This window comes from Myotis nattereri, assembly GCF_964212035.1.
Source record: "Myotis nattereri genome assembly, chromosome: Y".
NCBI classification, from domain to species: domain Eukaryota; kingdom Metazoa; phylum Chordata; class Mammalia; order Chiroptera; family Vespertilionidae; genus Myotis; species Myotis nattereri.
In genome coordinates, this window is record NC_138094.1 from 30,521,648 (window position 1) to 30,548,729 (window position 27,082).

General features: G+C 46.8%; 1 protein-coding gene across 1 annotated transcript; it reads right to left on the reverse strand.

Annotated features, from left to right (window-relative positions):
* Window positions 1-390: 390 nt before the first annotated feature.
* LOC308512412 (cyclin-Q-like) lies at window positions 391-27,082 on the reverse strand (the record flags this gene model as incomplete). The annotated part of the gene is made up of 3 exons (XM_081082172.1): window positions 391-413; window positions 26,172-26,950; window positions 27,060-27,082. 3 exons carry the CDS (start codon window positions 27,080-27,082, stop codon window positions 391-393), a joined length of 825 nt encoding a protein of 274 aa, XP_080938298.1.

Here is a 27,082-nt window from a genome sequence, read left to right on the forward strand (position 1 = left end):
CAGCGGGTAGGGCCTTGGGGGGGTCAGTTCTGTACAGTGCACAGGATTTGTCCCTCCAACTCTCCCCCAGCTCAGTCCTCATGAAATATTGACTGATTGTTTTGTCAAAGGAGACAGAGAGCCTAAAGGAAGTTCTCATCTGTGGTGTCTCTTGTGGTACGCTTCTTTTTCAAGGGGCCACCAAACTGGAGTAGGTTCCTCGTGTCCATGAGGAGAGGTGAGAGGACTTCAGAGAGAACTCCAGCCATGGAGACATAAATGTCCCTGGACACAGGGAAACAGGAATTCAGTGAGCAGGGATCCTGGGAGCTCAGGCAGGTTTGCTCTCATTTCCCCCAGTTGCTTGAGGCATTGTGGTAAGTGCCACAGATGGGATATGAAACAATGACATCAGCCCCCTTCGACGCTGGTGCCTAGAGATGATCACAGAGGCTGGAGTGCCCAACCGGTAGCCAGAGGAATGGTCTGAGATCCCTGAAGGCTACAAACTGACAGGATCCATCAGAAGTTGAGAGGCAGTGGCCCTGCCTTATTGGGGCTAGGCCACCTCATTATAACCCGCACTCCTCCCCACCCAGTGTCACTGGCTCTTCTGGAGCTTCTGCTTCAGAGACCTGAATGCTGAGGGAGGTTGAGTCATGAAGAGAGAGTTCATGAACTTGAAAATGAAGACAAAGGCACAGGCAGATTGCAAGTCCAGGACCATGGCTCCAGTTGAGCCTCAATGAAATAACTGGTCACCCAAGAAACAAACTATGCCTGTGCAGTGATCAAGGGTGGTGAGGAGCACAGGAACCCAGACATGCTAGAGGCTCTCAGAGTGCCTCCTGAGCCCAGAGCTGGACAGGGCAGCCTACCCCTGGGGTTATTGGTCTCAGCAGGCTGTCCTGTGTTGGCGGTGGAGGTGGGAAGGTGTTCATGCCTATTCATTCAGAGGCCTTCTCTGAGCCTGGACTGTCTTCACTGTCCCCCCTCACTTCAGACCCCTAAAGGTGGGACCTCAAAGAGTGTCCTGCCTCCTTGGGACCTGGCCAAGAGGGTGTGTCTGGTATATATGTTTAAAAATAAATCTGGGAGGGGCTCCCCATGGAGACAAGGCCCCTGAGCAGAGTTATTCAGGGCGAAGAGCTGAGACCACAGGACCCAATAAGTGTGAGCCAAGGTTTGTTCCAAAGTTCCACAACTGTCTAAACCAGTGTTCTCAACATTCCTAATGCTGCGACCATTTAATAAATTTCCTCATGTTGTGGTGACCCCCAACCATAAGATTATTTTCGTTGCTACTTCATAACTAAGTTTGCTACTGTTATGAATAGTAATGTACATATCTGATATGCAGGATGTAGTTCCATTGTTCCTGACCCAGAGGTTGACAACAGCTAGTAAACAAACATTCATGATACCTGCGCATGATTCACTTTCTCATCTATGGGTGCAAATCAAATATAAGGAGCAGTTTAGGGAGCCCGGAGCCTCACCCCACACCCCCCACACACACCCCACTTGGAGGTTTGCAGAGCCCAGAGAACTCTGCTCAGCACAAAACTTAGTGAGGCCTGGACTGAGATTGGGGACACTGGGGCCCAAACAAAGGTTCCCTGCTGTGTCCCTAATTGTGGCTGCAGCTGCCACACAGCCAAACAGAGCTGCAGCATCTACCCTTGCAGTGTCTTCCCTTGACCAGTGCTTGCAGCATCTCCCCTGGGACCAGTTTCACCAACAGCAGCCCTCCCCACCCCTGGAAACAAGGTACTCAGCCTTGTAGTACCTGCTGTGCTGCACATAGCAGATGGTCAGGGCCTCCCTGTCCAGTACGGTAGCCACCAACCCCATGTGATGATTAAGCCCTTGAAATATATGCAGTGCACTTGAGGAGCTGAGTTTTTATTTTAATCTATCAAGGTAACATATACTTTGGTTATTGTTTAGAACACCTTGAGTGTGTCAATGAATCTATTTTATCAAATGTTAGGGAATGCAAATACAGACTCAGCATTCCTGATTTAAAAAGATACAATTTATCACTCAATCCTTAGTGAGATGGCCTGTGAGAGACATCAAACTAAGAAGACTTTGTGCAAAACTTGAAGGTAAAATACCTCATTAATATTTGTTTCCTTTTTTTTGTTGCTTAAAGTATTACAAAGAGTATTACATGTGTCTAATTTTTCCCCCCACCCTTGACAATCCCCTGGCCTCCCCTACCCCCCAGTGTCTTATGTCCATTGGTTTTGCTTGTATGCATGCATACAAGTCCTTTATTTGTGGCTGCTTGGCTCTTCTAGGCCAGGCGAATAGACAAATTAACACACAGAGATAAACAGGAGAACATCAGGGGTTAGTACATGTGCAAGAAGGTTTCACATAGAATTGACGTAGCCATAAAATTACAAACTCATTGAAGCAACATTGGGTATATGACATTTTTAAAGTTTTTAAAGCAAGTTTTTTATTGATATCAGAGAGGAAGGAGTGGGAAAGAGAGGTAGGAACATTAACGATGAGAGAGAATCATTGACCCTCAGCCTTCAGTGGGCACCACCCTGGGGATCCAGCCTGAAAACTGTCATGTGCCCTGATAGGAAAATGAATGCTGATGCCTGGCTCATAGGTCCATGCTCAACTACTGAGCCAGGCCGATTGGACTATGTAGTATATATTTTGAACAAAGGAGAACGGGGGGACGTTATTTTTCAGAAGTGAGAATGGGCAATTTGCAGGTAGTTGAGGAAGAACAGAACACACGTGTCAGGAAAATTAAGAAACCATGAGACACGGGTTATCTAGCCAACTGACACCAGTCTGAACCCTCTTAGCCAACGGTTAAGAAATAAAGGAAACCAAGTTTCTGCCACCCTGAAGCTTCTTTTGGGGATATTGATTTTCAGCTGTTTATTAAGTAGCCAAAGTGTCAGAGAGCACCTTTGGGCACCCCAGCACCCTCCTGGCCAAAAGAGAGAGAGGGAGAGACCTTCTTCAGAAGGTTGTTGCCTTTGCCTGATTGGAGTGAAACATGGTAAACAACAGGGCTTCAGCAGATGTCTATTAGCTAGATACCCCTCCTCCCCTGTCACCATCAATCAGGAGTGTGGGAGCGGTTCCCAGACATTGTTGGTCCCAGGAGGCAGGGTTATAAATTCCAGTGTCTGCTGTGTCCAGTGCTGGAATTGGTGGCATTTCAGCTCACCCAGCACACCTCGTAGGCCCACAGCTGGACAGGGCAGAGGCTGGGTCCAGGATGGCTGGGCCCAGGGCCTGGATAAGAGGGGGAAATGCAGAGGAGAAGAGGGGGATGACTCAGGTGAACCTGGAGGGGAGGGAGAGGCGTCAGTGCAGGCACCCACATGAACTTGCCTTGGGAATGGTCACGTGTGTCCTGAGGAGAAAGAAGGGAGTAGAGCCCAGGCCATGGGGGAGACCCCGCCAGGACAAATAATTGCCAAATGCATCTAGGAAAGAGGTGGGAGGGCTAGGCTGAATATCTAGTTCCAATCTACACTAATAAAAGAGAAACATGGTAATTGGCTTACTACCGCTACCCTTCCCATTTGCTAATCAGCGAGATATGCAAATTAACTGGCAGCCAACATGGCCGCCGGCAGCCAGGCAGTTGATGGGAACAGGGAGGCTTGCTTGCCCCAGCATGAGGATGCGAAGGTTCCCCATCTGCAGCTGGGGGGCTCTGAGCTCCTGAAGCAACAACTCCAAAAGATACAATGTTTTAATTATAGAGGCTAAAGGATGGCGGTTAGTTTGCATACTCAGGCTGCAAGCTGAGCGAAGCCATATAGCCCTGAAGCGGCAGGGCAGAGAGGCCACAGGGCCCCGGGAACTGTGGAGCAGACAGGCCTCCTGGCCGGGGATAAGTGGAGCCAAGAGGCGTTAGGACCCCGGGATCAGCGGAGCTGAGAGGCCTCAGGACCCCGGGATGAGCGGAGCCCCGAGGCCTCAGGACCCGGGGATCAGCGGAGCCGAGAGGCCTCCCGGCACCAGGATCAGCGGAGCCGATAGGCCTCCCAGCCCAGGGATCAGCAGAGCCGAGAGGTCTCAGGACCCCGGGATCAGCAGTGTAAGAGGCTTCAGGACCCGGGGATCAGTGGAGCCGAGAGGCCTCCCTGTACAGGTTATCAGTGGAGGTGAGAGGCCTCCCTGCGCCTGGGATTAGCAGAGCCAATAGGCCTCCCTGTCCAGGTTATCAGCTGAGCTGATAGACCTACCGGCCACTGGGATTAGCTGAGCTGAGAGGCCTCCCTGTCCAGGTTATCAGCTGAGCTGATAGACCTACCGGCCCCTGGGATTAGCTGAGCCGAGAGGCCTCCCTGTCCAGGTTATCAGCGGAGCCAAGAGGCCTCCCTGTCCAGGTTATCAGCAGAGCTAAGAGGCCTCCCAGCCCCTGGGATCAGCGGAGCCATGAGGCCTCAGGACCCTGGGATCAGCGGAGCGAGAGGGGTCCTGGCCCCAGGGTCAGCGGAGCAAGGAGACCTCCCAGCACCGGGATCAGCGTGACAAGGGGAGCGACCAAACCCCTGATCACCCTGCAGCTCTGTGCATGACAGGGGGCGGCGCCCCAACTCCCCAATAGGCCCTGCTCTGTGCATGAAAGGAGGCAGCACCCCAACTCCCCAGTCGGCCCTGCTCTGAGCCTGACCAGGGTCTGCACCTAGGGATTGGGCCTGCCCTCTGCCACCCGGGAGCAGGCCTAAGCCAGCAGGTCATTATCTCCCGAGGGGTCCCAGACTGCAAGAGGGCACAGGCCGGACTGAGGGATCCCCCTCACCCCTAAGTGAACAAATTTTTGTGCACCGGGCCTCTAGTATAAAATAATAGAGTTGGTTCTTGTTTGTTTGTTTGTTTGTTTCTGCTTTTTATCTGCTCTGCTCTAGGTGACAATCCCAGATCCACTGGGGCTGAGAGCAGTCGCCTCATTTGTCCACATTCCTCCATCTATGTAGCTGGAAACCTTAAACTCTGCTCGTTCATAGGCATGGGGAACGTCTGGAGGAATGGCAGGGTAGGGACACACAAGAAGCCAGCCTCACCACCCTGCTGTTATGCTCCGCCCACACGACCTCCCCACAGCCTATGGTGAAGAGATGCAGGGTCACCTGCATGACAGGGACACAGTGTCCTCTGCCCACTCTCCCTCTCAGATAAGGTCTCACAGTTTGCAGAGTCTGAATATTCCCCAAGGCTGAGTGGGGAAGAGAAAGGCAGTACAATGTGTCTGAGGCTGCCTGTCACTCCTTGAGCCAAGTTAAGCAGAGAGAGGGTTGAACCACACAATGAGTATTTATCCAAGGATGCGGTCAGTATGGGGAGAGCAGTCGCTCACCCTGGAAATTCGGCTCTCAGCCTCTTGGGGAGAAGATAGCTACCTGTAGCTGCCAGCTGCAAGTGTCACATGCAAAGGGGAGGGGAGGGCCTACTATCTGACCTTCAGGAGCTCAAAGGCTGACCACAAGGTGGCTAATCTTCCAAGACTTTAGGAACAGCTCAGCCCTTTCCTGGGATGAGATTGGAATGGTCAGCCCTCCTGAGGAAGACCCCAGGACGGGGTCAGGGTGCAGCACAGCTGCCAAATCAAAGCCGATCCTGTGCCTGGTCTCTTCCCAAAATGCAGTTCTTTTCTGAGTAATGGGCCATGGAGGCAGCCTATGTTTTCAGTAGAGCCTGTTTCATCCTCCAGTGTCCCAGGGCCTCGTATTTATAGTTTGTAAGTAATGATTAAACAACTGCGGCTCTATTCTTATTACAAGCCCTTCCTCACTAAGAGAAGCTGATTTCCAAGGACGCCCAGGAGATGCCTCAGGCCAGCTTGGATGACAGGGCTGGGCCTCAGCTTTGCTCTTCCCCTCTCCCTCTCTCCTCACAAGCCTGACTTTTGTCTCCTAAAGAGACTATGGAAAAGCAGGCAGCAAACCCTGTCAGATTGAGCATGCCAGGCCCCCTGTGTGCCCTGGAGGCGCCACCTGAGAGGAGAACCCTGGGTTAAGGTTCAGCTAAGGGGCAGCTCTGCCAGCGCCTGAGCACCAGGCTGTGGCTGGTGCCTCCCCACCTCTCCTCAGCTTTGTTGGCCTGCTCCTCCTCAGGAGCCCCCTGCCCACTCGTTCTGCTTTCAGGCCCAGGTGTGACTTTGCCAAAGGGATTTGTTGGTGAGAGGAGAACCCCTTCCTGAGGCGGGAGGAAGGCAGGGAGAGTGCCATCACCTGAAGGCTTAGGGGAGGTGAGCAGAGCAAAGGCTGGATTCCAGGCTTGTCAAAGAGCTCTGGTGACCCATACCCCAGGGGTAGACTGAGGAGGGCACCTGTGGAGAGAGACAATGTAATTGCATCTGGCCAGCTCTCCTCTGCCCCGGGGGTTACTAAAATGTCCCCATCCAGACAGTAGGGACAGTGGGCTAGCCCAGGGCAGGGCGCTCTTTTCTAGACAGAGGGCTGCGGTGGGGTGGGAGTGGGGCGCCAAGCCTGGCCCAGGGAACAAGGTAGGTAAGTGGCAGCCACAACCACAGAGGGAAAGGGGTCCCCAGAAACACAGACCAGGGGTGGCGAGTGGGAGGTTAGCTGGGGGTCGCGGCCTCCTGTTTCTCCCTCCACTTCCGCGACCGCCCCCACCCTCATGCCTGGAAGCACAGGGTCCCCCTGGCAGTCCCCCACCCTCTGCCACCCCTTGCAGCCTGGTGGGAGTGGCACAGGCGCCCCTGTCCCCACCTTCTCTGGGCCTGTTAAAACACGCCCCCCCTCCTGCCCCCTGATCTTGGTTTGTTCCTGATCTCTTGATCCCGCGAGATTTCGCCCTGGCAGGAACCAGGGTGCAGTCCCATGAAGCTTGCCAGGCGCAGCCCCCCACCTCTTCCTTTCCACCAGCCTCCCTGCCTTGCAGGAGTCCACGTGGTGAGGAGCACGGCCTGTGGAAAAGGTAAGCGCACACTCTGGGTTCTTGCTGTCTCAGGGGGTGAACTTGCTGTCTCCAGGGGTGAACTTGCTCTAGTCACTGGCAACGCGCAGCCCCTCCCCACTCGGCTTTTTCCATCTGAAAATGAGTTCCCACCTGGTTGGAGTGAACGCCTGAGGTCCAAACCTGGCTCACTGGCGTGAGGCCTTCCGCTTGCTGCCCCAGAGTGGGAGCTCGCTGAGGGGACTTACACGCAACAATTCATGGAACTCTGGCGTCGGCCTTTATTGTGTGACCTCAGCTGGCCGAGTTTCCAGTTGACCAAGGGGACCCCCACAGGCCCCGGCGCCAACTCCCCCGGGATCTGGGTCCTCAAGTCTGTGGGCTCTCAGGACAGCCCAGCCCTGCTCAGGGCGTGGGGACCGAGAGGGGGCCGAAAAGAGGCTGCTGGATGGTGGGAACTGTCCGGGAGGGAGAGGTCGCTTTCCGCAGAGCACCAGGCCCGTCACTCATCATTGTCCTCTGGTTCAGCTGGTGAGAAAGCGGTGGTCAGGCTGGGAGATAAGAGGTGACTTCCACTGAGAGCTGCAGAGCCCTCTCCTGGTGTGAGTGTGCGGGTGCCTGTGTGTGCGTGAGTGTGAGTGTGTGAATTCTCACCTGATGATATGTTCCTGGGTTCCTTTTCATTCCTATTACTGATTACGGTATTACATATGTGTTCTTATCCCCCACTACCCCCACACCTCCACCCCCACCCCGCAAGCATGCCCTCACGCTCACCCCCTGGTGTCTGCGTCCATTGGCTAGGCTTATAGGCATGCATGCAAGCCCTTTGGTTGATCTCTCCCCCTTAACCCCACCCTCCCCTACCTTCCCTCTGAGGGTGATGGTCTGATCCATGCTTCACTGTCTCTGGATCTGTTTTTGTTCATTGGTTTATGTTGTTCATTATAATCCACAGATGAGTGAGGTCATGTGATATTTCTCTTTCTCGGACTCACTGACTGACTGGCTTTGCTTAGCATAATGCTGTCCAGCTCCATCCATGCTGTTGCACATGGTCAGTGCCCCTTCCTTTTTTGTGGCAGCGTACTATGCCAGTGTGTAGATGTACCACGGCTTTTTAACCCACTCATCTGCTGACCAGCACTTAGGCTGTTTCCAAACCTTAGCTATTGTAAATTGTGCTGCAGTGAACATAGAGGTGCATGCATCCTTTCAGATTGGTAATTCTAGGTTCCTGGGATATATTCCTAGAAGTGGGATCAGTGCGTCAAATGGGAGTTCCGTTTTTAGTTTTTTGAGGAAACTCCATACTCTTCTCCATAGTGGCTGCACCAGTCTGCATTCACACCAGCAGTGAAGGAGGGTTCCTTTTTCTCCCCATCCTCACCAGCACTCGCCCTTTGTTGATTTGTTGGTGATAGCCATTCTGACAGCTGTGAGGTAGTACCTCCTTGTCCTTTTGATTTGCATCTCTTGGGTGATCAGTGACTCTGAGCATGTTTTAATGTGTCTCTTGGCCTTCCTTTTGTCCTCTCTGGAAAAGTATCTATTTAGGTCCGTTGCCCATTTTTGTGGTTGGGTTGTTTATCTTCCTTTTGTTAAGTTGTATGAGTTCCCTGTAAATGTTGGAGATGAAACCCTTATCAGAGAGAACATTGGCAAATATGTTCTCCCATGCAGTGGGCTTTGTTGTTGTCTTGTTGATGGTTTCTTTTGATATGAAGAAGCTTTTTATTTTGATGTCGTCCCATTTGTTTACTTTAACTTTATTTTCCATTGCCCCAGGAGCTGCATTGGTGAAGAGATTGCTTCAGCATATATCTGAGACTCTGCTGCCTATGGATTCCTCTATATATTTTTCTGGTTTCCAGCTTTCTGTTTAAGTCATTATCCATTTTGACCTTATTATTGTGCATGGTGTAAGTTGGTGGCCTAGTTTCATTTTCTGCATGTGTCTGACCAAATTTCCCAGCACCATTTATTGAAGAGACTGTCTTAACTCCATTGTATGTTTTGGCCTCCTTTGTCAAATATTAATTGAGCTTATTGGTTTGGATTGGTTTCTGGGTTCTCTGTTCTATTGCATTGGCCTATATGTCTATTCTTGTGCCAGTGTCAGGCAGTTTTGAGAACAGTGGCTTTGTAAAACAGCTTGATATCTGGTACTGAGATACCTCCTACTTTGTTCTTCTTTCTCAGGATCGCTGCAGCTCTTTGGGATTTGTTTGTTTTTTTAAATATATTTTATTGATTTTTTACAGAGAGTAAAGGAGAGGGATAGAGAGTTAGAAACATCGATGAGAGAGAAACATAGATCAGCCTCCTCCTGCACACCTCCTACTTGATATGTGCCCTCAATCAAGGTACATGCCCTTGATCTGAATTGAACCAGGCACCTTTCAGTCCGGAGGCCGACGCTCTATCCACTGAGCCAAACCTGTTTGGGCTCAGGGTCTTTTTTTTTAATTACAGATGGATTTTTGGAGAGTTCATTCTAGGTCTGTGAAATATGCTGTTGGTGTTTTAATGCGGAGTGCATTGAACGTATAGATTGCTTTGGGTAGTATAGCCATTTTAATGAGGTTGTTTCTACCAATCCATGAACAAGGTTTGTCCTTCCATCTGTTTATGTCTTCCTCTATCTCTTTTTTCAACATCTTCTAGTTTTCTGAGTGTAGGTCTTTTACCTCCTTAGCTAAATTTATTCCTAGGTGTCTTAATTTTTTTGGTGGGATGATACATAGGATTCTTTTTTCAATCTCCATTTCTGTAAGTTCACTATTGGTGTATAATAATGCCATAAACGTCATTTATTTCTGTTCTGACCTTTATTATCTCTTTCTTTTTGTGTACTGTGGGCATTTTTCTCTAATGGAGAGGCACTCTGAAGCCCAGGACAAAACAGCTTTTATTTACTTGAATACACATTTGTCCTTTAGCAAATTTCTTGGCATTAATTATGTAGTCTGCTACATTGACAAATTCATTTAGTAAGTTTATTAAATTTTTGAAGGAGTGTTTGTGGTTTTCTATGTACAGTATCACGTCATCTGCAAATAATGACAATTTACTTCTTCTTTTCCAATTTGGGAACCATTTATTTCTTTTTCTTGTGTGATCACACTGACTAGGACTTCCAGTACTGTGTTGAACAGGTGTGATGAAAGTGGGCGTCCCTGTCTTGTTCCTGTCCTAGAGGGAAATGGTTTTTGTTTTGCACTTTGAGTATGTTGTTGGCTGTAGGTTTGTCATATAAGGCTTTTATTATGTGGAAGGATGATTCTGCTATTCCTACTTCGCTGAGTGTTTTTATCAGAAAAGGCTGTTGCACTTGGTCACATGCCTTTTCTGCACCAATTGATATGATTGTGTGGTTTTTCTCCCTCAAATAGTTTATGTGATGTTTCACGTTCATTGATTTGCTGATTTTGTACCATCCTTGCATCCCTGGAATAAATCCCACTTGGTCATGGTGTATGATCTTTCTAATGCAATGCTGAATCCAGTTTGCTGAATTTAGTTGAGGATTGCAGCATTAATGTTCATCTGGAATATTGGCCTGTAAGTCACTTTCTTTGTAGTGTCTTTTTCTGGCTTTGCGATTATGGTAATGCTGGCTTCTTAAAAATAGATTGGAAGTATGCCGTCCTCTTGAATTATTTGAAATAGTGTGAGAAAGTTTGGTTTTCCTTCTTCTTTGAATGTTTGGTAAAACTCCCCTGTGAAGCCATCTGGTCCAGAGCTTTTGTTTTTTGGAAGCTTTTTGATTACTGTTTCAATTTTATCAGTATTTATCGGTCTGTTCAGGATTTTTGCTTCTTCCTGATTGAGTTTTGAAAGCTTGTCTTTTTGTAGGAATGTGTCCATTTTATTGAGCTTGTCCAGTTTGTTGTAGTAGAGTTGTTCATTGTAATTTTTTATAATCCTTTGTATATCTGTGGTGTCGTTTGTTACTTCACCTCTCTCATTTCTGTTTTTGTTTATTTGGGTGCTCTCTCTTAGTTTCTTGCTGAGATTGACTAGAGGTTCATCAGTGTTGTTTATTCTTTCCAAGAACCAGCTTTGGTTTCATTGATTTTTTGTATTATTTTTTTTTTTTTCGTCCCTACGTCATTTATTTCTGTTCTGACCTTTTTTATCTCTTTCTTTTTGTGTACTGTGGGCTTTTTTCTCTAATGGAGAGGCACTCTGAAGCCCAGGACAAAACAGCTTTTATTTACTTGAATACACATTTGTCCTTTAGCAAAGCAAACAGACATATCAATGGTAAAGTTTAGTAAACAATAGAAGAATTTTCATGTTAGGAGGTTGCCTTCAGCCATTTTCCCCACAACAGGATAACAAAATGCTGATTTTCTGCCATGCTGAATATCAAAATCCATTCGCCTTCTGTGGGACTTCTCGCATTGATATGTTAACTACTTTTGGTCTTTGCCCCATCATTTCCCCCTTTTTGTTTTCTTAAGTAATTTAGAAAGGTGAATGCCATCTTCTGGGCTCAGATTCTTTTAAGACTTGTGATTCTTCTTCAGACTGGAAGAAAACATAGAAGAACAAGAAAGAGAGACAATATTGGTTATTCTAAAAAGCAACTGTAAGGAGATTCAATGAAAAGGATTGAGTTCTTTCATGTCCTTTTAAATATCGTTTTCAGGTATTTAAGGAATTTGTCCGTAGTAGGCTTCTTTTTGGGCTATCAGTTCTTTATGGGTCCCTTTCCAGTCACTGTTCCCTTGTGACATGACAGCAATGATGTTCGAGTTCTGGATGGTGGGCAAACGGTGAGAAATGACAATGCAGGTCTGACCTCTTTGGGCTTTGTCAAGAGCCACCGGCACATAGGCACAGCTGATGACTGCTAGCGTGGCAAGGCATGGTCACCATCCCCCATCTCTAGATGTTTCTCCTCTGTCTTCTCAGCATGTTGTTTGGGGCACTGCTATCTGTAGTGGGAGTAGTTTGGTCAGTTCCTCTCTCAGATTCATGTTGCAGGAATCCACTCAGGCTTGGAGGAGTTTTCTGGAAATACACAAGCATATCCTTGACCAAAGATTAATAAAGGGACCCTTCCTTGAACCATACTCGGTATCTTTCCATTTAACCAGACCATTTTGCTTTGGCTTATTCTGACACCAGTGTAATTCTATGGGTGTCTTACCATCAGCATTACAAGGGTAAAATTTAAAGTAATTAAGGCTTGGTGTGGTCTACTTACAAGAGATGTCTTCACTATTCCACCACTTTTGTTTTCCAAGTTGGGATTTTAGAGCCCTTGTAGTAGATGTAACATGCAAGGAGGGCATTTCTTCATAATCTGTTTTGCCGGCTGTACAATATTTTGGCAGGCTGATGTAAAAGCTTGTGAAATTCTGTGACTTGTTTAAAAAAATAACTAACTGACAGGCATATTCATTTCCTTTTGTTAAAGGACCAGGACTTGTTCAAATAGTATAGAAAGGCTTCGGTCACCGAGTCATTGAAATTGAGTAGTTGCAGTTCTGTTTACAAAGCCAGCAGCATAAGCAGATAAAGAGAGAATATGAAGAGGCTTTTGGAAATCCTGCAAGTCAGCCTTGATTGTTTCTAATTTGATTATTTGCACAGAAGTATGACTGGTCTGCATGACTTGGTCTGAAATCATTGCAGTATAAGCAGCTTTACCATGGGATGAACTATCAGTAAAAACAGTGACTTCTCCAGGAATAGGTTTCTGCCTATTCCAACTATGTTCCCCTGAATATTCTTTTATTTCCATTTGCTAATTTAAATCAGTCTAAAACAAGGCTTATATCCTATCTTCCTTTCTCATTGGGTGGGGACAGTGAATGACACTAATTGGATTTCTGCTATCAGTCTTTGAGTATATTGACATAATTTTTTTTTTAGGAAAGCATAATGCAAATTGTTTTCTTTTTGAGGCCTGATACATTTATTTTTATATGCAGTTTTCTAGATATTTGAAGGGAATCTCCTTCCGTTTCTTCTTCCAGAGAAATTTCTAGGCCACAGTTATGGAGTTTCTTTTAAAAACATTTTTCTTTCTTTTAAATAGTGCTACAAACTTGGTTTCTTTTCGGAAATACCAATAGGAGAGAGATATGCTGGCAAATGCTGTAATGCATACAGTTTAAGTAAAACTATCTTTTTACTTATTGTGTCTTATTAATGGTGAGATTTAATGCTTGAATGAGTTTTTTTGTGTTTTTTTTTTTTAAGATATTTTTATTGATTTTTAACAGAGAGGAAGGTACAGCGATAGAGAGTTAGAAACATCAATGAGAGAGAAACATCAATCAGCTGCCTCCTGCACAGTCCCCACTTGGTATGTCCCAGCAACCAAGGTACATGCCCTTGACAGTCTTTTTTTTTTGCTCTGGTGAGACTTCTTCTCCAGATGTCCCACATTGGGCGCCAGAATGTTGTACAATTTTGCTGCAATGATTCAGGATCTGGGAAAGGAGCTGCACACAAATGAATACACTAGACAACAAATATAAATTTAGAAGGCATTGGGGAGCCAGGCGGAGACCTTTTTCTCTAGCTGAGAGGCTCTCTGAAACCCAGCACCCATCAGCTTTCATTTACTTGGCTGTAGGTTTCTCATATATGCCCTTTAGCAAAGCAGACAGGCATATCAGTAGTAAAGTTTAATTATCAGGTTAGCAAGATTGCCTTCAGCATTTTCCCAACAGCCGTTTAATATAATGCTGATTTTCAGCCCTGCTGAATATCAAAGTTCATGTCAAAGTTCATTAGCCCTCCATACATGCACACACACACACACACACACACACACACACACGTATACATACACACACACACATATACACACACCCATACTACTGTTGGTCTTTGCCTCCAGCACTTTAAGGTTTGACAGTGTGATCAATGCTTCTTTGTGTCTGGATGTCTTGTTGTTCATCAGCTAATGTTGTTCATTATATTCCACAAATGAGTGAGATAATGTGATATTTATCGTCCTCTGACTGGCTTAATTTGCTTAGTGTAATGCTCTCCAAGTCCATCCATGCTGTTTCAAATTATAAGAGTTCATTCTTTGTTACAGCAGTAGAGTATTCCATTGTATAGATGTTCCACAGTTTATTCATCCGTGCATCTGCTAATGGGCATTTAGACTGTTTCCAAATCTTAGCTATTGTAAATTGGGCTGGTATGAACATACAGTTGCATATATCTTTCCTGATTGGCCTTTCTCATTTCTTGGGATATATACCTAGAAGAGAGAACACTGGGTCAAAAGGGAGCTCCATTTTTAATTTTTTAAGCAAACTCTATATGGTTTTCCACAGTGGTTGCAGCAGTCTGCATTCCCACCAGCAGTGCACAAGGGTTGCTTTTTCTCTGCATCCTCACCAGCACTTGTGGTTTGTTGATTTTTTTCTGACAGCTATTCTGACAGGTGTGGATGGTACCTCATTGTCGTTTTGATTTGCATCTCTTGGACTGTTCGTGCCTTTGAGCATTTTTCGTATGTCTCTTGGCCTTTTATAGGTCTCCTTTTAAAAAGTGTTAATTTAGGTCCTTTGCCCATGTTTTGATTGGATTGTTTATCTTCCTATTGTTAATTTGTGTGAGTTCCCTGAAAACTTTGGAGATTCAACACTTATCCGAGATACCATTGGCAAATATGTTCTCCCTATGCAGTGGGCTTTCTGGTTGTTTTGTTCAGGATTTTGTTTGCTGTGCAGAAGGTTTTTATTTTGACGGAGTCCACTTGTTTATTTTACCCTCTGTGTGCATTGCCTTTGGAGCTGTATCAATAAAGATACTGCGAAGACATATCTGATATATTGCTACATAGGCAATCTTATAAGTTTGTTTTATAGGTTCTCATCTGATGTTTAAGTCCTTCATCCATTTTGGGTTTATTTTTGTGAATGGTGTAAGTTGGTGGTCTAGTTTCATTATTTTGCATGTATCTTTCTAATTTTCCTAACATTTATTGAAGAGACTGTCTTGACTCCATTGTATGCTCTTGCCTCCTTTGTAAATTAATAATAGAGCCTAATGACTTGGGTCCACTTCTGGGTTCTCTGTTCTGTTTCAGTGGAGTATATGTCTTTTCTAGTGCCAGTAGCAGGCAGTTTTGAGAATGGTGGCTTTATAATATAGCTTAATATCTGGTATTGTGAGCCCGCCAACTTTTTTCTTCTTCCTCAGACTATTTTTACACCATTTGAATTTTTTCAAGGATTTTTTTGTGTCTGTGCAATATTCTGTTGGTATATTAATGGAGATAACAATGAATCTATAGATTGCTTTGGGTGGTATGGACATGTTAATGAAGTTAAGTCTACCAACCCATCAACATGGTATATGAATCCATTGGTTGATATCTTTATCTCCATTTCAATGTCCTGTAGTTTTCCAAGTGCAGTTCTTTTACTTTCTTTATGAATCAATAAAAATGTACAGTTTTTAATTGTAAACCTTGTTTTCTATCAAAATTACTTCTTGCGTGAATTGTGGGACACCCTTTACTTAGGCGACTCCTGTGAAAGGGCCATTTGACCCACAAAGGGGTCGCAACCCACAGGTTGAGAACCGCTATTCTAAAATGTCACGTAAATCTAATGGATCCAGTGTGTCCTTTAGAGGCTCTGCATCCTTGTTATTTTTTCATATGGAAGATCTATCCAGAGAAGTCAGAGGGGTGATAAAAGTCCCTTACTGTGACTGTCCTTTTGTCACACTCTCTGTTAAAGTCTTCTAGAATTTTTGTTTGTTTTGATTTTTTGTTTATTTGTTTGTTTGACATATATATATTGAGGTGCTCCTATGTTGGCTGAATATATGATTACTAGGGTTATATCGTCTTGTTGGTTGGTCCCTTTAGTATCATGCAGTGACCTTTATCTCTTGGGATGGCCTTTATTTTAAAGTCTTTTTTTTCTGATATGCGTATTGTTACTTCGGCCTTTTTTTTCCTTTTCCATTTGCATGGAAATTTTTCCCATTCCTTCACTCTCATCCTGTGTGTGTCTTTTGTTTTGAGATGGTGCTCCTGTAGACAGAATATACTTGCATCATGTTTCTGTATCCATTTGGCTCCACTACACCTTTAGATTGGAGCATTGACCTATTTACATTTAGGGTTATTATTCATAGGTATTTATTTCTTTCCATTTTGTTTCTGTGTGGCTAAGTTTCTGTCTCTGTTTCTCCTTCTCATTACAGCAATCTCTGTAGCATTTCTTGTAAAGCTGGCTTGGAGATGATGTACTCCTTCAGCCTTTTTCTGTCTAGGAAGCTCTGTATTTGACCGTCTATTTTGAATGAAAGAATTGCCAGATATAGTAATCTTGGTCTCAGATCCTTGCTTTCCATTAACTTGAGTACTTCATGCCATCTTCTTCTGGCCTGTAGAGTTTCTGATGAGAGATCAGGAGTCAGCCTTATGGGAACTCCTTCATAGCTAACAGTTTTCTTTTGTCTTGCTGCCTTGAAGATTCTCTCTTTGTCTTTAATTTTTGGCATTTTAATTATGATGTGTCTGGTCACGTGTTTGTTTGGGTACTTCTTCTTTGGGGTTCTCTTTGGCTCTTGATCTTGTGTGGGATTTTCCTTTACCAGGTTAGGTAAGTGTTCTGCCATTGTTTCTTCAAAGACCTTCTCTATGCCTTTCTCCCCTCCTGCCTCTTTTGGCACACTGGCTATTCTAATACTGTGATGTAAGTGGTCCTGATGTTTGTTTGTTTGTTTGTTTGTTTTAAATCTTAATTTTTCTGCCTTTTTTTATTGGGTGATATTTTTAACTCTGTTCTATATCAGTGATTGGATCCTCAGCTTTCTCTAATATCTGCCTATTCCTTCTATGTGTTCTTTATTTGTATTATGTCATTTTATATCTAGGACTGTTCTTCTTTTCGTAGTCACTATATCTTTTTTCATGCTGTTGAGCTCTTTTACCTTCATAACTCTGAAGTCAGATTCAGATAAATGTCTTCTGTGTGCTTCATCTCTCTCTATATCTGGAGAATTCTCTAGTTCTCTCATTTGGAGGTTGTTTCTTTATTTCCTCTTTCTGGCTTTCTGTGTGGGTTTGTGGTGACGAGTTAGGTAGATCCTCTGTACCTCTCAGTCTCTAGTGCAGAATATTGTTAAAGGATGTTTCTGACTAAGTAGGTCAGGCAAAGAATCAAAGCCTCTAGAGACCTCCTCTGTCTATAGACTGATAGGATTCCAACTTAACTTGCTTCCAAGGCAATGGTCCTCAGGTTATAGCAAGAGTTTGTTTCAACAGGGTTGGACAGTTGCCTCTGCGTGGAGGTTAATTGTTATTTATAATCTCTTAAGTGTCCTCAGGGCAAGGTGTTTCCCAGTAGCATGTGTTAATTGTCTCCCCTCCAGGAAAGGTAAATGTCTGCATTGGAAAGATTTTCTCTGCTGCATGAGGAAATGACTCCTCCAAGGAAACTTGAAGTGTCTGTCTTCTGTGCTGGAACCCTTGACTCCCCAGTTCTGGCTTTTACCCTCACAGTTCCAGTCCACTTCACCCTCCCTTTGCCAGGGCACAAGCTGTGTGGCTCCACAGGGAAATTTGTGCACTGGCTCTTTAAGAGGATACCTGAATTTCTAGCTGTCTCTCCCTGGCAGACAGTGTCCTGCTGCTATTCACATCCACAGGTTATATGGGTACCCTCCTCAGTTCTGTGCTCTCTGCTAGGAGGCGTAGCTTGGGGATTAGACCCAGAGTTCTCAGTGGCAGTCCTCCATAGTTGAGATATCTCTCCGAGACTTCAGTTGCTGTCTGTGGGTGTCAGGCCCGCCCCTTCAAGCCTCCTCTCCTCGTACCAGTGTCTACGGGGCCTCCACCTTCGGTCCTAGGTGTCAGGGTTCTCTCCTGTGAGTTTTCCATTGATTATTCCGGAAGTTGTTCTGTATTTTAGTTGGAATATCAGTTTGTTCCTGGGAGCATGTCCCTGTAGCATCCACTTATTCTGCCACCATGCTTTTACATATATTTTTATTTATCTCAGAGAGAAACAGAGAGCATGTGAGAGTTAGAAACATCAGTGATGAGAGCGATTCTTTGATCAGCTCCCTCCTGCAAGCCTCAGACTCGAGGTTGATCCCACACTCAGGCAAGTGCCCTTGACCTGAATCGAAACTGGGGCCTTTCAGTATGAAGGTAGTTGATCTTCCACTGTTCCCAACTGGCTAGGGTTCTGCCACCTTTTACAATCTTCTTCAGAATCCCTCTGCATTGTAAAGTCCCTGCTAACATTCTTGTCCAATACGCTCCTTTTCATGTGGTTTCAGGATGGAGTTGTGCATGAAGGCCCTAATGTCCTGTGAGTGCACATTCTGATCAGTAGCACCGTCAGGAAATATGCACTGAGGCATGCTCAGTAGGCATATAGTAACAGAAACCTGCCATGTCTCTTACTGTTTGTTTCTGTTTGGATCATGATGGAGCTCAACTAAGGCTCTTGTTTCAAGTAGGGGTAGGCAGGATATACTCTTCATTTCAACCCATGTTCTTCTGAGAAACTTTGGTAGTCATGCCCTACTCTAACATGTATTAGGCCATTCAATTATAAGGCCAGATCTTTTTGTAAGGACAAGGCATTTATTTTTATTGAGTGAAAAGTCTAATTAACACATTAATATATAAAGATATAATTTGTACTTCCAACAATCATATACGTATTGAAGAAATATGGAGACCAAATAACTACATCTTAATCAACAGGATACAAGTCCAGTAGTTCCTCACGTTACATTGTTGACACGTTCCTGCAGTGGGATGTAATGCAATATTCGCGTAAGTCAGAACCCACCTACATAAGCACGTATGTCACTCACATGGAGACACATACACAGCAGTAATGGCGTGCAACAGTTAAAAAATAATTAAAAGAAAGATAACAATTGCTGACCTTTCTTGTGGTAAATGAATAATAAGAAAACGTAAAGCACATATGTACATACGTAGAAATGCTCAAACTTTTTTTTTTAATAAATAAATGGGGAATGGCAACGTAACCACAAAACTTATGTACCTCGAGTCCAACGTAACCCAAGGAATGTCTGAATTATCACAACAGGCTGAAAAGTGATCAGTGTGGATTCAGATGGCCTGTTTTTAATGAAAAGAAGGGTGTAAAGGGACACTTGAAAGAGTCAGACACTGAAAGTTGCTACATCAGAGCGTGCACATAGTTGTGAAGAAATAAGGTAAAAGTGACTTATTCATATTAGTAAAGAGATGTTTTAAAGTCTAACATAGAGACCCTCACTATAAATTATGTTGGAAAATTGAAAGTATTGATAGCATCAGTGTCGTTAAGAAGAATATGCCTCTGCACTTGAATATAGACAAGCAGTCTGCCCATTTCAATTTTGGATGAGCTAGTGAGCAAAGAAAATTAGTGAAAGGCTCACTTAGGGGCATTAGTGGAAAGAATTAGCACTGAAGCATAGTACTGTTTGTGGGACATGTAATAGTTCTCATATTTTGAGGGTGATTAGTGCCCTTCATATAAGCCATTAAATAATACCGCTAAAGAGCAGTAAAATCTGAATGGCCATCATTACCAAAATTCAGGTTATACCTTTAAATTATTCAGCATTAGAAGAGAACCATGCTAAATTGGTGATAAATAATAAAATGACTAGAAGCCCGGTGAATGAAATTCAAGCACCAGTGGCGTCCCACAGCCTGGTCTGCACCCTCACACAATCTGGGACCCCTTGGGAGATGTGGGACTGCCAGGTTAGGTCTGACACCTCCTGACGGATGTAGCAGTGCACGAAACGGCAGGCAGGTGGGCAGGAGCCCAAGCTGGAGTCAGGTGCTCTGTTCCCGCTCATCCAAGCCCCACTCCACCTGCCACCACTGCTTCGTAGCCTTGTCACATAGGCAGCAGAGGCTCTTGCTGTCACAGCTGCACTTTCCAGCCTTTAGCCCGCCTTCTGGCTGAGTGATGCTCTCGCTGTGGGAGAGCCTTGACCACCTGGGGGAAGCTCCTGTGTTGAGCGTCTGCGTCCTGGTGGTCGGTGTGCATCGTACCAACCACTCATAATGTCACTTACGCTATTATATATATAGATATGTGTGACCAATTTGGCATGTCCTGGCCCAATAGAATATTAGTATTTACGGATGATATCTTGCCACTATTAGAATACCAGTGGCCAGGTGCGTGGATTTGTGCACATTGAAAGGAGATTAATTAGAAGAAATATTTTAGTACTGCTATTTGCCCTTTCTCTATAATATCAGTGTCAACCAAATTCAGATTGACAATGCCGATTTGAAACACATGCATGCAATTGGCGCCAGCAAGAGGTTCAAACTTATGGCACATGCACGAGTCACCTTAGCCATATAAATGTGTGTGTGTGTGTGTGTGTGTGTGTGTGTGTGTCTTTAGATAGATAGAGAATAAACTTGCTTAATTAGACCTGCTTTCTGATTTAGCTCAACTTTTTCCAACCCATTGAATCCCCTTAACTTCTCTTCCAGGTAATTGTCAGCAACACAGCAGTAAATGTCAACACAAAGCACATTATTATTGTAGTTCATGCGGGGAGAACAACGGGTAAAATATTTCACTGCAGCAGTGTTTGTCTTCATTCAGCACAGTGAGAAAACCTGAAGTCATTTTCAAGTTCCACCATTTCTTCCTTCTTTTCAGTCAGGTCAAGATTCTAAGCTTTCAAAATCTCCATTTTCTGGCTAATGAAGAGATAAGAGGATGCCTCCGAGTTACCATCTACCTACACCAGAACTTTGAGTGTGGGGCGGGGTTGCGCAGGGTGACACCCACTGCCCTGTCCGTGATTGGAGGAGGCTTTTGAGGAGCCCAACCAGAAACAGCAGGCTGGGCCTGGCCAGGTGCCTTCTGTACCACATGTTCACATGGCCAGCGCCTGTGCATGAGCCCAGTGTGCACCCAGTCAGCACACCAGGGCCTGGTTGCATACAACAGTGAGCAAGCACCTTGCCTGGACTCAGCAGGCTCTGCACCACCTGCTCCTTCACAGCACCAGTCTCAGAGCCAGGGAGCATCCAGAGTCAGGCTGTGTTGGGAGACTGAGGGGCTCCTGGGGGCAGCGTGCTTCCTCTCAGTTCCACTGGGGGGCCTTCAGCTGCAGGGCGCCTGAGGATTCACAGGGCTCCCCAGGGCCATTGCACCAGGAAGGACAGGGCAAGCAGGATGATCCAGGAGGCTTTTAGCTTCACCTCGGTGCAGGGAAGTGGTGATACCCAGGACACAAGGGCACAGGAAGTTCAGAGGGCAGCTTTGGGGCTGGAGTGGGAGGACTTCATGCAGGTGGGGGAGGCTAAGACCCTGGAGCTGAGGTTGGACACAGGCCAGGATGTTGGGATTGATCTTGAGTGCGGGAGAGGGGAGGACTGGGTGGCTGCAGAGCAGTGTGTGCAGGGAGAGGAGAGTGAGGTGCAGCAGGGAACCCAGAGTGAGGAGCAAGGGGAAGACAAGGAGGGCCTGGGGGAGGAGTTCCAGGCACAGGCTCAGTTTATCCTGTGGACCGAGGGCCTTCTGCAGGTGGTGCCATGGCAGGCCAAGTGGGCAGGGGAGGAGGTTTTCCCAGATCTGCAGGTGGGGAGGCAGGAGGAGGTGGTGAGTGAAGAGCTGAGACTGGAGGGACAGGCTCCAGGTGACCTGCAAGGGAGTAACCACCAGGAGGAGGGGTGGATGGAGGAGCAATTAACTGCAGGGGAGCAGTTTGTCCTGCAGGGGGAGGGGAAGTGCACCATGGAGGCAGTGGAACAGGTGGGAGAGGTGGAGCCTCAGTCCAAGGCCAAAGCAAAGCCAGAAGAAGAGGAGCCAGTGCAGCAGGAGCAGGCCCAGTCAGGGCCCTGGGCCAAGTTAACCTGGTCCCCTCTGGAGGTGCTCCAGGCCCTTCAATTGGAGATGGAGCCCATGAATGAGCAAGCCAGCAGGGCCTTCTCTCGGCTCAGGTGCAGGACTCAGCAGAGGCTCAAGCCCTATTTCAAACGGAGAAGTCTCAATATCCGGCGCATCCCTGGGTTCTGGCTCACAGCTGTATCCTTGAGGGTAGAGGAGCAGGATCACAAGGAGCATGGGACAGTGCAGGAGAACGGTGTAAGCGGGGATGGTTCCCATAGAAAAGAACATTGAGGACAAGCTAGGGGCAGTGCATCCCGGTCTGGCCCAGGATCCTGGAGACACCCTCTGTCTTGTACAGGAACCATAGAAGCATTACCAGGGTGTCCAGGGGCAGAGCTCCAAGGCAGAGGCACGCATACACCAGGGGCTGATGCCCACAGACAAGGCTGTGTTGCACGGGCTGTTCTGGGACTAACTAATGCTGCCTTACAGGCCGTCTCTATGTCCAATTCCTCAGTCAGAAGCAGGAATATGTGATGTGTAGCCTGTCAAGCCCTCAGCACAAAGCAGTCCGGTGGGCATCAGGGTCTGTCAGGAAACAGAGTGGTGCTGTGCCCCTTTCTGCCCTTGATGGAGAAGGAGTGGCCTTAAGGGAAGGAGAGGCCAGGCCAGGCTGCTCTTTCTGGCTGGTCCATGCCCAGCTCCCAGGTTGCAGGCTCCTTGACCCAAAGCAGTTTGTCAACCACCCAGAGTTGTCGGCCATGATCAGCGTCCAAGATGAAAATATGCTCGGCCATGTGATTGATTTGAAGGTAAGTGCACCTGCTCCAAGGAGTAGTGGAGGGCAGGTGGGGAAATGGCCTGTCCCTGAAAACAGCTACAGGCGGCAGCACTGGGCTGCGATTTCACTCCCTGGATCCACTTTCCTTCTGCAGGTGAGGGAAGTCAGGCATCCCTGTGGTTGCTGCACCATTAGCCTGTACTTCCGCAGCAACCCCTACTTCCACAACCATGTGATTGTGAAGGAGTATCTCATCACCCTCACAGGTAAGAGGAGGCTCCCTGCATGGGCTGCAGCTGGTGGTGGGCAGGGATGGAAGGCGATGTACCCAGCTTCACATACCCCTCTCCTGCAGGATACAGGTTGTCCCGTGCCACTCCCATTCAGTGGTACCAGCATTGTGAACGAGAAGTCTACAGCCACAGGCTCCAGGACAGCAGCGCCAGCATCTTCTACTGGTTCTCTGACCACAGTGTGACAACATCTGACAGGATTGCTGAGGTGGGATGTCACTGGCCATGCCAGATTCCTGTGTCCGCCTGCTGCTTGGGTTTCTATTTGGGTCCCTGTGTTCTCCTGACCAAGCTCTGTTTGCCCTACCAGATCATCACCAAGGACCTGTGGCTCAATCCCCTGAAGTACTATGAGAGGACGATGGCCCAGAGTGAGCGGACAGGACGGGTGAGGAGGGGATGCCTGGGCTCTCCCCTGATGTGCTGCCAGGTTCCTGGGCCATTATTTTTCTCTCACAGGGACACCTGGATGCTGGGAGGGAAACAGCCTGTAACACCAGGGCCGCAGGGTGTGTGCCTTTGACAGGAACTACCAGTACAACAAGGGCAGTGCAATTCCAGCTCAGGCAGGGGGGCTTAGGCAGGAGGAGGGAGTGTGCATGTGCACTGTCACTCAGAGTCAAAGCAGATTACCTCAGCCCCTCCTCTGAACTCTCCCTCTAGGCCACCCACAGCACCTTCAGGCCTTTCCACCTGTCCCTCAACAGGGGCTGCCATGACATGTTCTTCCTATACTCCTTTCCACAGGTGTCTGTGAATCTTCCTCATGCTGAGGCCTAGGCTGCTGTGCTGCCACGCCACATTGCCCTATTGCTGCTCACCACCATCTCCTATTTCCCCAGGGTCTCCACTTCCTCCTGGGGCCACTGGGATCGGCCTGCTCCTGATCAGTATCTTAGGGGGCAAAGTCTGGGCCACAGAGCTGGAGGAATCCTTGTTTTGCAGCCTTGTCAGAGGTTCTTCAATCCTTTTATCCATTTAGGTTTTCCAAGGAGAATACCTCATTTGTTTACCCTCCCTAACTGGAAAACAGGGCAGCATGCCATGACGAAATAACACAGTGCTTCATTTTGTATGCAGTTCACTTCAAAGACTTTATGCACATATGGTCATAGACACCCTGGGAAATTTAGGGCCATGAATATAACTCACCATCCAAACAGACTGCTTTTCTGTGTTTGTAGTAAAATCAGACAAGAAATCCCATGTTGCAGAACACTTTCTTCTGAAAATTTTTTGCAATGTTAGTGTTTAAGGTTTTACAAAAAGTAATATATATGTCTCTTTCTTTTTTTCTACTTACCTTCCCTCCGGCTTCCTCTATCTCTAGTCTCTTGTTCTTGTCACCCACTCCCAGTGTCTTGCCTCTGTTGGTCTGTTGGTTGTGCTTATATTCTGAATATGTTAACAATACAATATGTAAAATTTAAACATTTAAGTATATTGTAATTTAAATCAGCACTTAGGAAGCAACCTTGTACAATTCAAACCTTGCCTCCAATCCTGAAACTTCATAATTGTACCTACAATTCTTGATGCTTCCCCCAAACCTACCATTTGCTTTTTGTCATTCTTAAATAACAGAAGCCAAATTGCTTACAATAAAATATTGTCTGTACCTTATCATTTTTATTTTCAGTGTCTAATTCTTCTGTCACAATTCTTCTGTCACAGGGGCTTCCCCTCTGACTCCCCGAGTGCCCAATCAGGTGAGCTACTGTACTGCATGATTCACTCTCTCTTGTGTACATGGTGTATCCTGTGATCGCTGCCAGCACCACACTCAGGACCTCTTACAGGGGTGTCCCATCGGCTGTTGCAGTAATTGCCATGCCCCCATCATACCCATCTCCTGTGTGGCTGTAATAATCATCACAGGAACTGGGCCACCATAAGTCAGAAGGGGCCTTTGTGGTGGTGGTGCCCAGTTTTTTTATTGGAATGTTGATCTTCCTTTTGTTTAGTGGATGAGTTCAGTATGAATTTTGGAGAATAGGTCCTTATCTGATATAACATTGGCAAATATCTTCTCCTAGGCAGTGGACTTCCTTGTTTTGTTGTTGTTGTTGTTGTTGTATTTGTTGGCCGCTTCTTCTCTGCAGAAGTGTTTTAATTTGACGTCGTCCCATTTGTTTCTTTTCTCCTCAGTTTCCATTGCCCTAGGAGCTGTATCAGTAAAGGTATTGCTGAGACAGATGCCTGATATTTTGCTTCTTCTAAGATTTTCATGGTTACCCACTTACGTTTAAGTCCTTTATTCATTCCCAATTTATACTTATGTATGGTGTAAGTTGGTGGTCTAGACTAATTTTTTTGCATGTATCTGTGCTATAAGTCCAACACCAATTATTATTATGTTTTTATTTTGGCTTTGTAATATCTTCAATGAAACAAAATAAAATTTCCTCTATGTTAATTGAGTCATACTTTCTTTAAATCTGGCCTTTAAAAAAATCCCCTGGGGCACAGTCCCATCTGTTCTTTAATTTTCCTTCCACTGATCCCAAACCTCGGCTGTAGTCTGCGTTCTTTCAAAGGACAAAAGCAGACCCGGAGGCCTCAGAGCTGCCCGCAGCACCCTCCTGCCCACGGCACCCTCCTGCCCACGGGAGGTGCAGTGTCCATCCCCATCTGGACCTTGGCTGCCAGGGAGAGTCAAAGCCTGAGAATCAAAGTGGCAGCATGTCATCGCCTTCACCTGCCGGAAGGCGGTCCATCCTTGCTGCTTGACACAGTCGCTGCAGGAAAGAAATATCTGCACAGCATATGTTTCAAGGGACCTGGCGTATATAGCATACTGTTCTTAATATGTTTGCTCCCCTTAGCGCTGTGTGTTTTAACCAAGGTCACCTCTCCTAGAAAGGTTGTTTCCCCAGGTAGGAACTTTTCCCTGAAGTCAGGGAGGGGATGCCTCTCCTAGAAAGGTTGCTTCCCCAGGTAGGAATTTTTCCCTGAAGTTAGGGAGGGGATGAAACTCCTTAACTAAGTGCCAGGCGGGTAGTTAATAACTACAAACAATCATGCTTAAGCTACATAATCTTTACTCCCTGGAATGGAGATAAGAAACACCCTAACCTTTGTAATAGAAATTGATACGATTAAAATCAACTGGGATAAATACTGATGTAACAAGACAATAAACAGCAGAACCTCTCTGGAGATCGAGGCCAGAACTTGCCTGAAGATCCTGGCTAGGCTGCTGATCAACTGAACACTGTCTCCGTGTCATTCCTTCTTCGCCGACTCCGTCTAACGCCTTTGGGAACCCCTGGACCTGCTGGGTTGGACCCCGGCATTCACTGGCCTGTCTCCAGCAGCACAAAACCAGTCCTCCCTGCCAGTGCTCTGGGGACCGGCCCTCAGGGCAATGTGGTGGCTCTGTCCCCTGGCAGCCGAGTGTCCCAGGCTTGTCTTTGGGGATCTCTGTGTCCATGGTATAAATGCAAGTGAGATCAGACACAATGTTATCAATGATTGGCTTGGTAAGGTCGCCACTAAACACTTGCCACCATGGCTTCTCGGCCATGGCCTCGGCGGGCACCTGGACACCACAGACCTGCAGGGCCAGGTGGAGCACCGGCAGCACTATGTGCTGAGCCTGGAACCAGAAGCACAGCCCCCCGCAGTAGCTGTCCCGCAGCAGGGCCCAGGCAGTGACGGAGATGGGGGTCCTTTGCCAGTTGTAAGGATTCAGCCAGTTCTTGAGAGAAATCAGGTAGTGGAGCAGGTACCTGTGTGGGTGCTGAAAGGAGACTTGGAAGCGCAGTACCCGCAGCACAAGGAGCTCGCACTGCACAATGCTGTCCCGGATCACCCAGACTAGGGAGTCCATCTCCAATGGCTCGCTGCCTGGGTGGAAGTACCTGTTGGACACGTTGATGATGTCACGGGTTCGCAGGGGCTGTTCTTCCACTTTGCCAGCCAAGTAAAGGGCAGACATGGCGACCAAGTAGGGGTCATAGGCGTCCAGGTTGATCTCGCAGAAGAACTTATGGTAAATGGCACAGGCGGTGGCGAGGGGAATGGACTGCATCCCTAGCTTGACACCTGCCTCCATGATGAACCTTGTCACGCGGAATTGCACCCGGGCCGGGGGTTCGGGCCACCCCTTGGCGCCTGGCGCCGCGTCCTCCTCTCTGCAGCTGTCCAGGCTAAGGTCCTCCATGGGGCCCTGCTGGGAGGCCCCAGACCCCGCGGGAAGGGCAAGAGTCTCCAGTGCAGTGCCTGTGCCAGCAGAGTCCTAGCCCAGTGTGCAGCCGCCCCGCCAT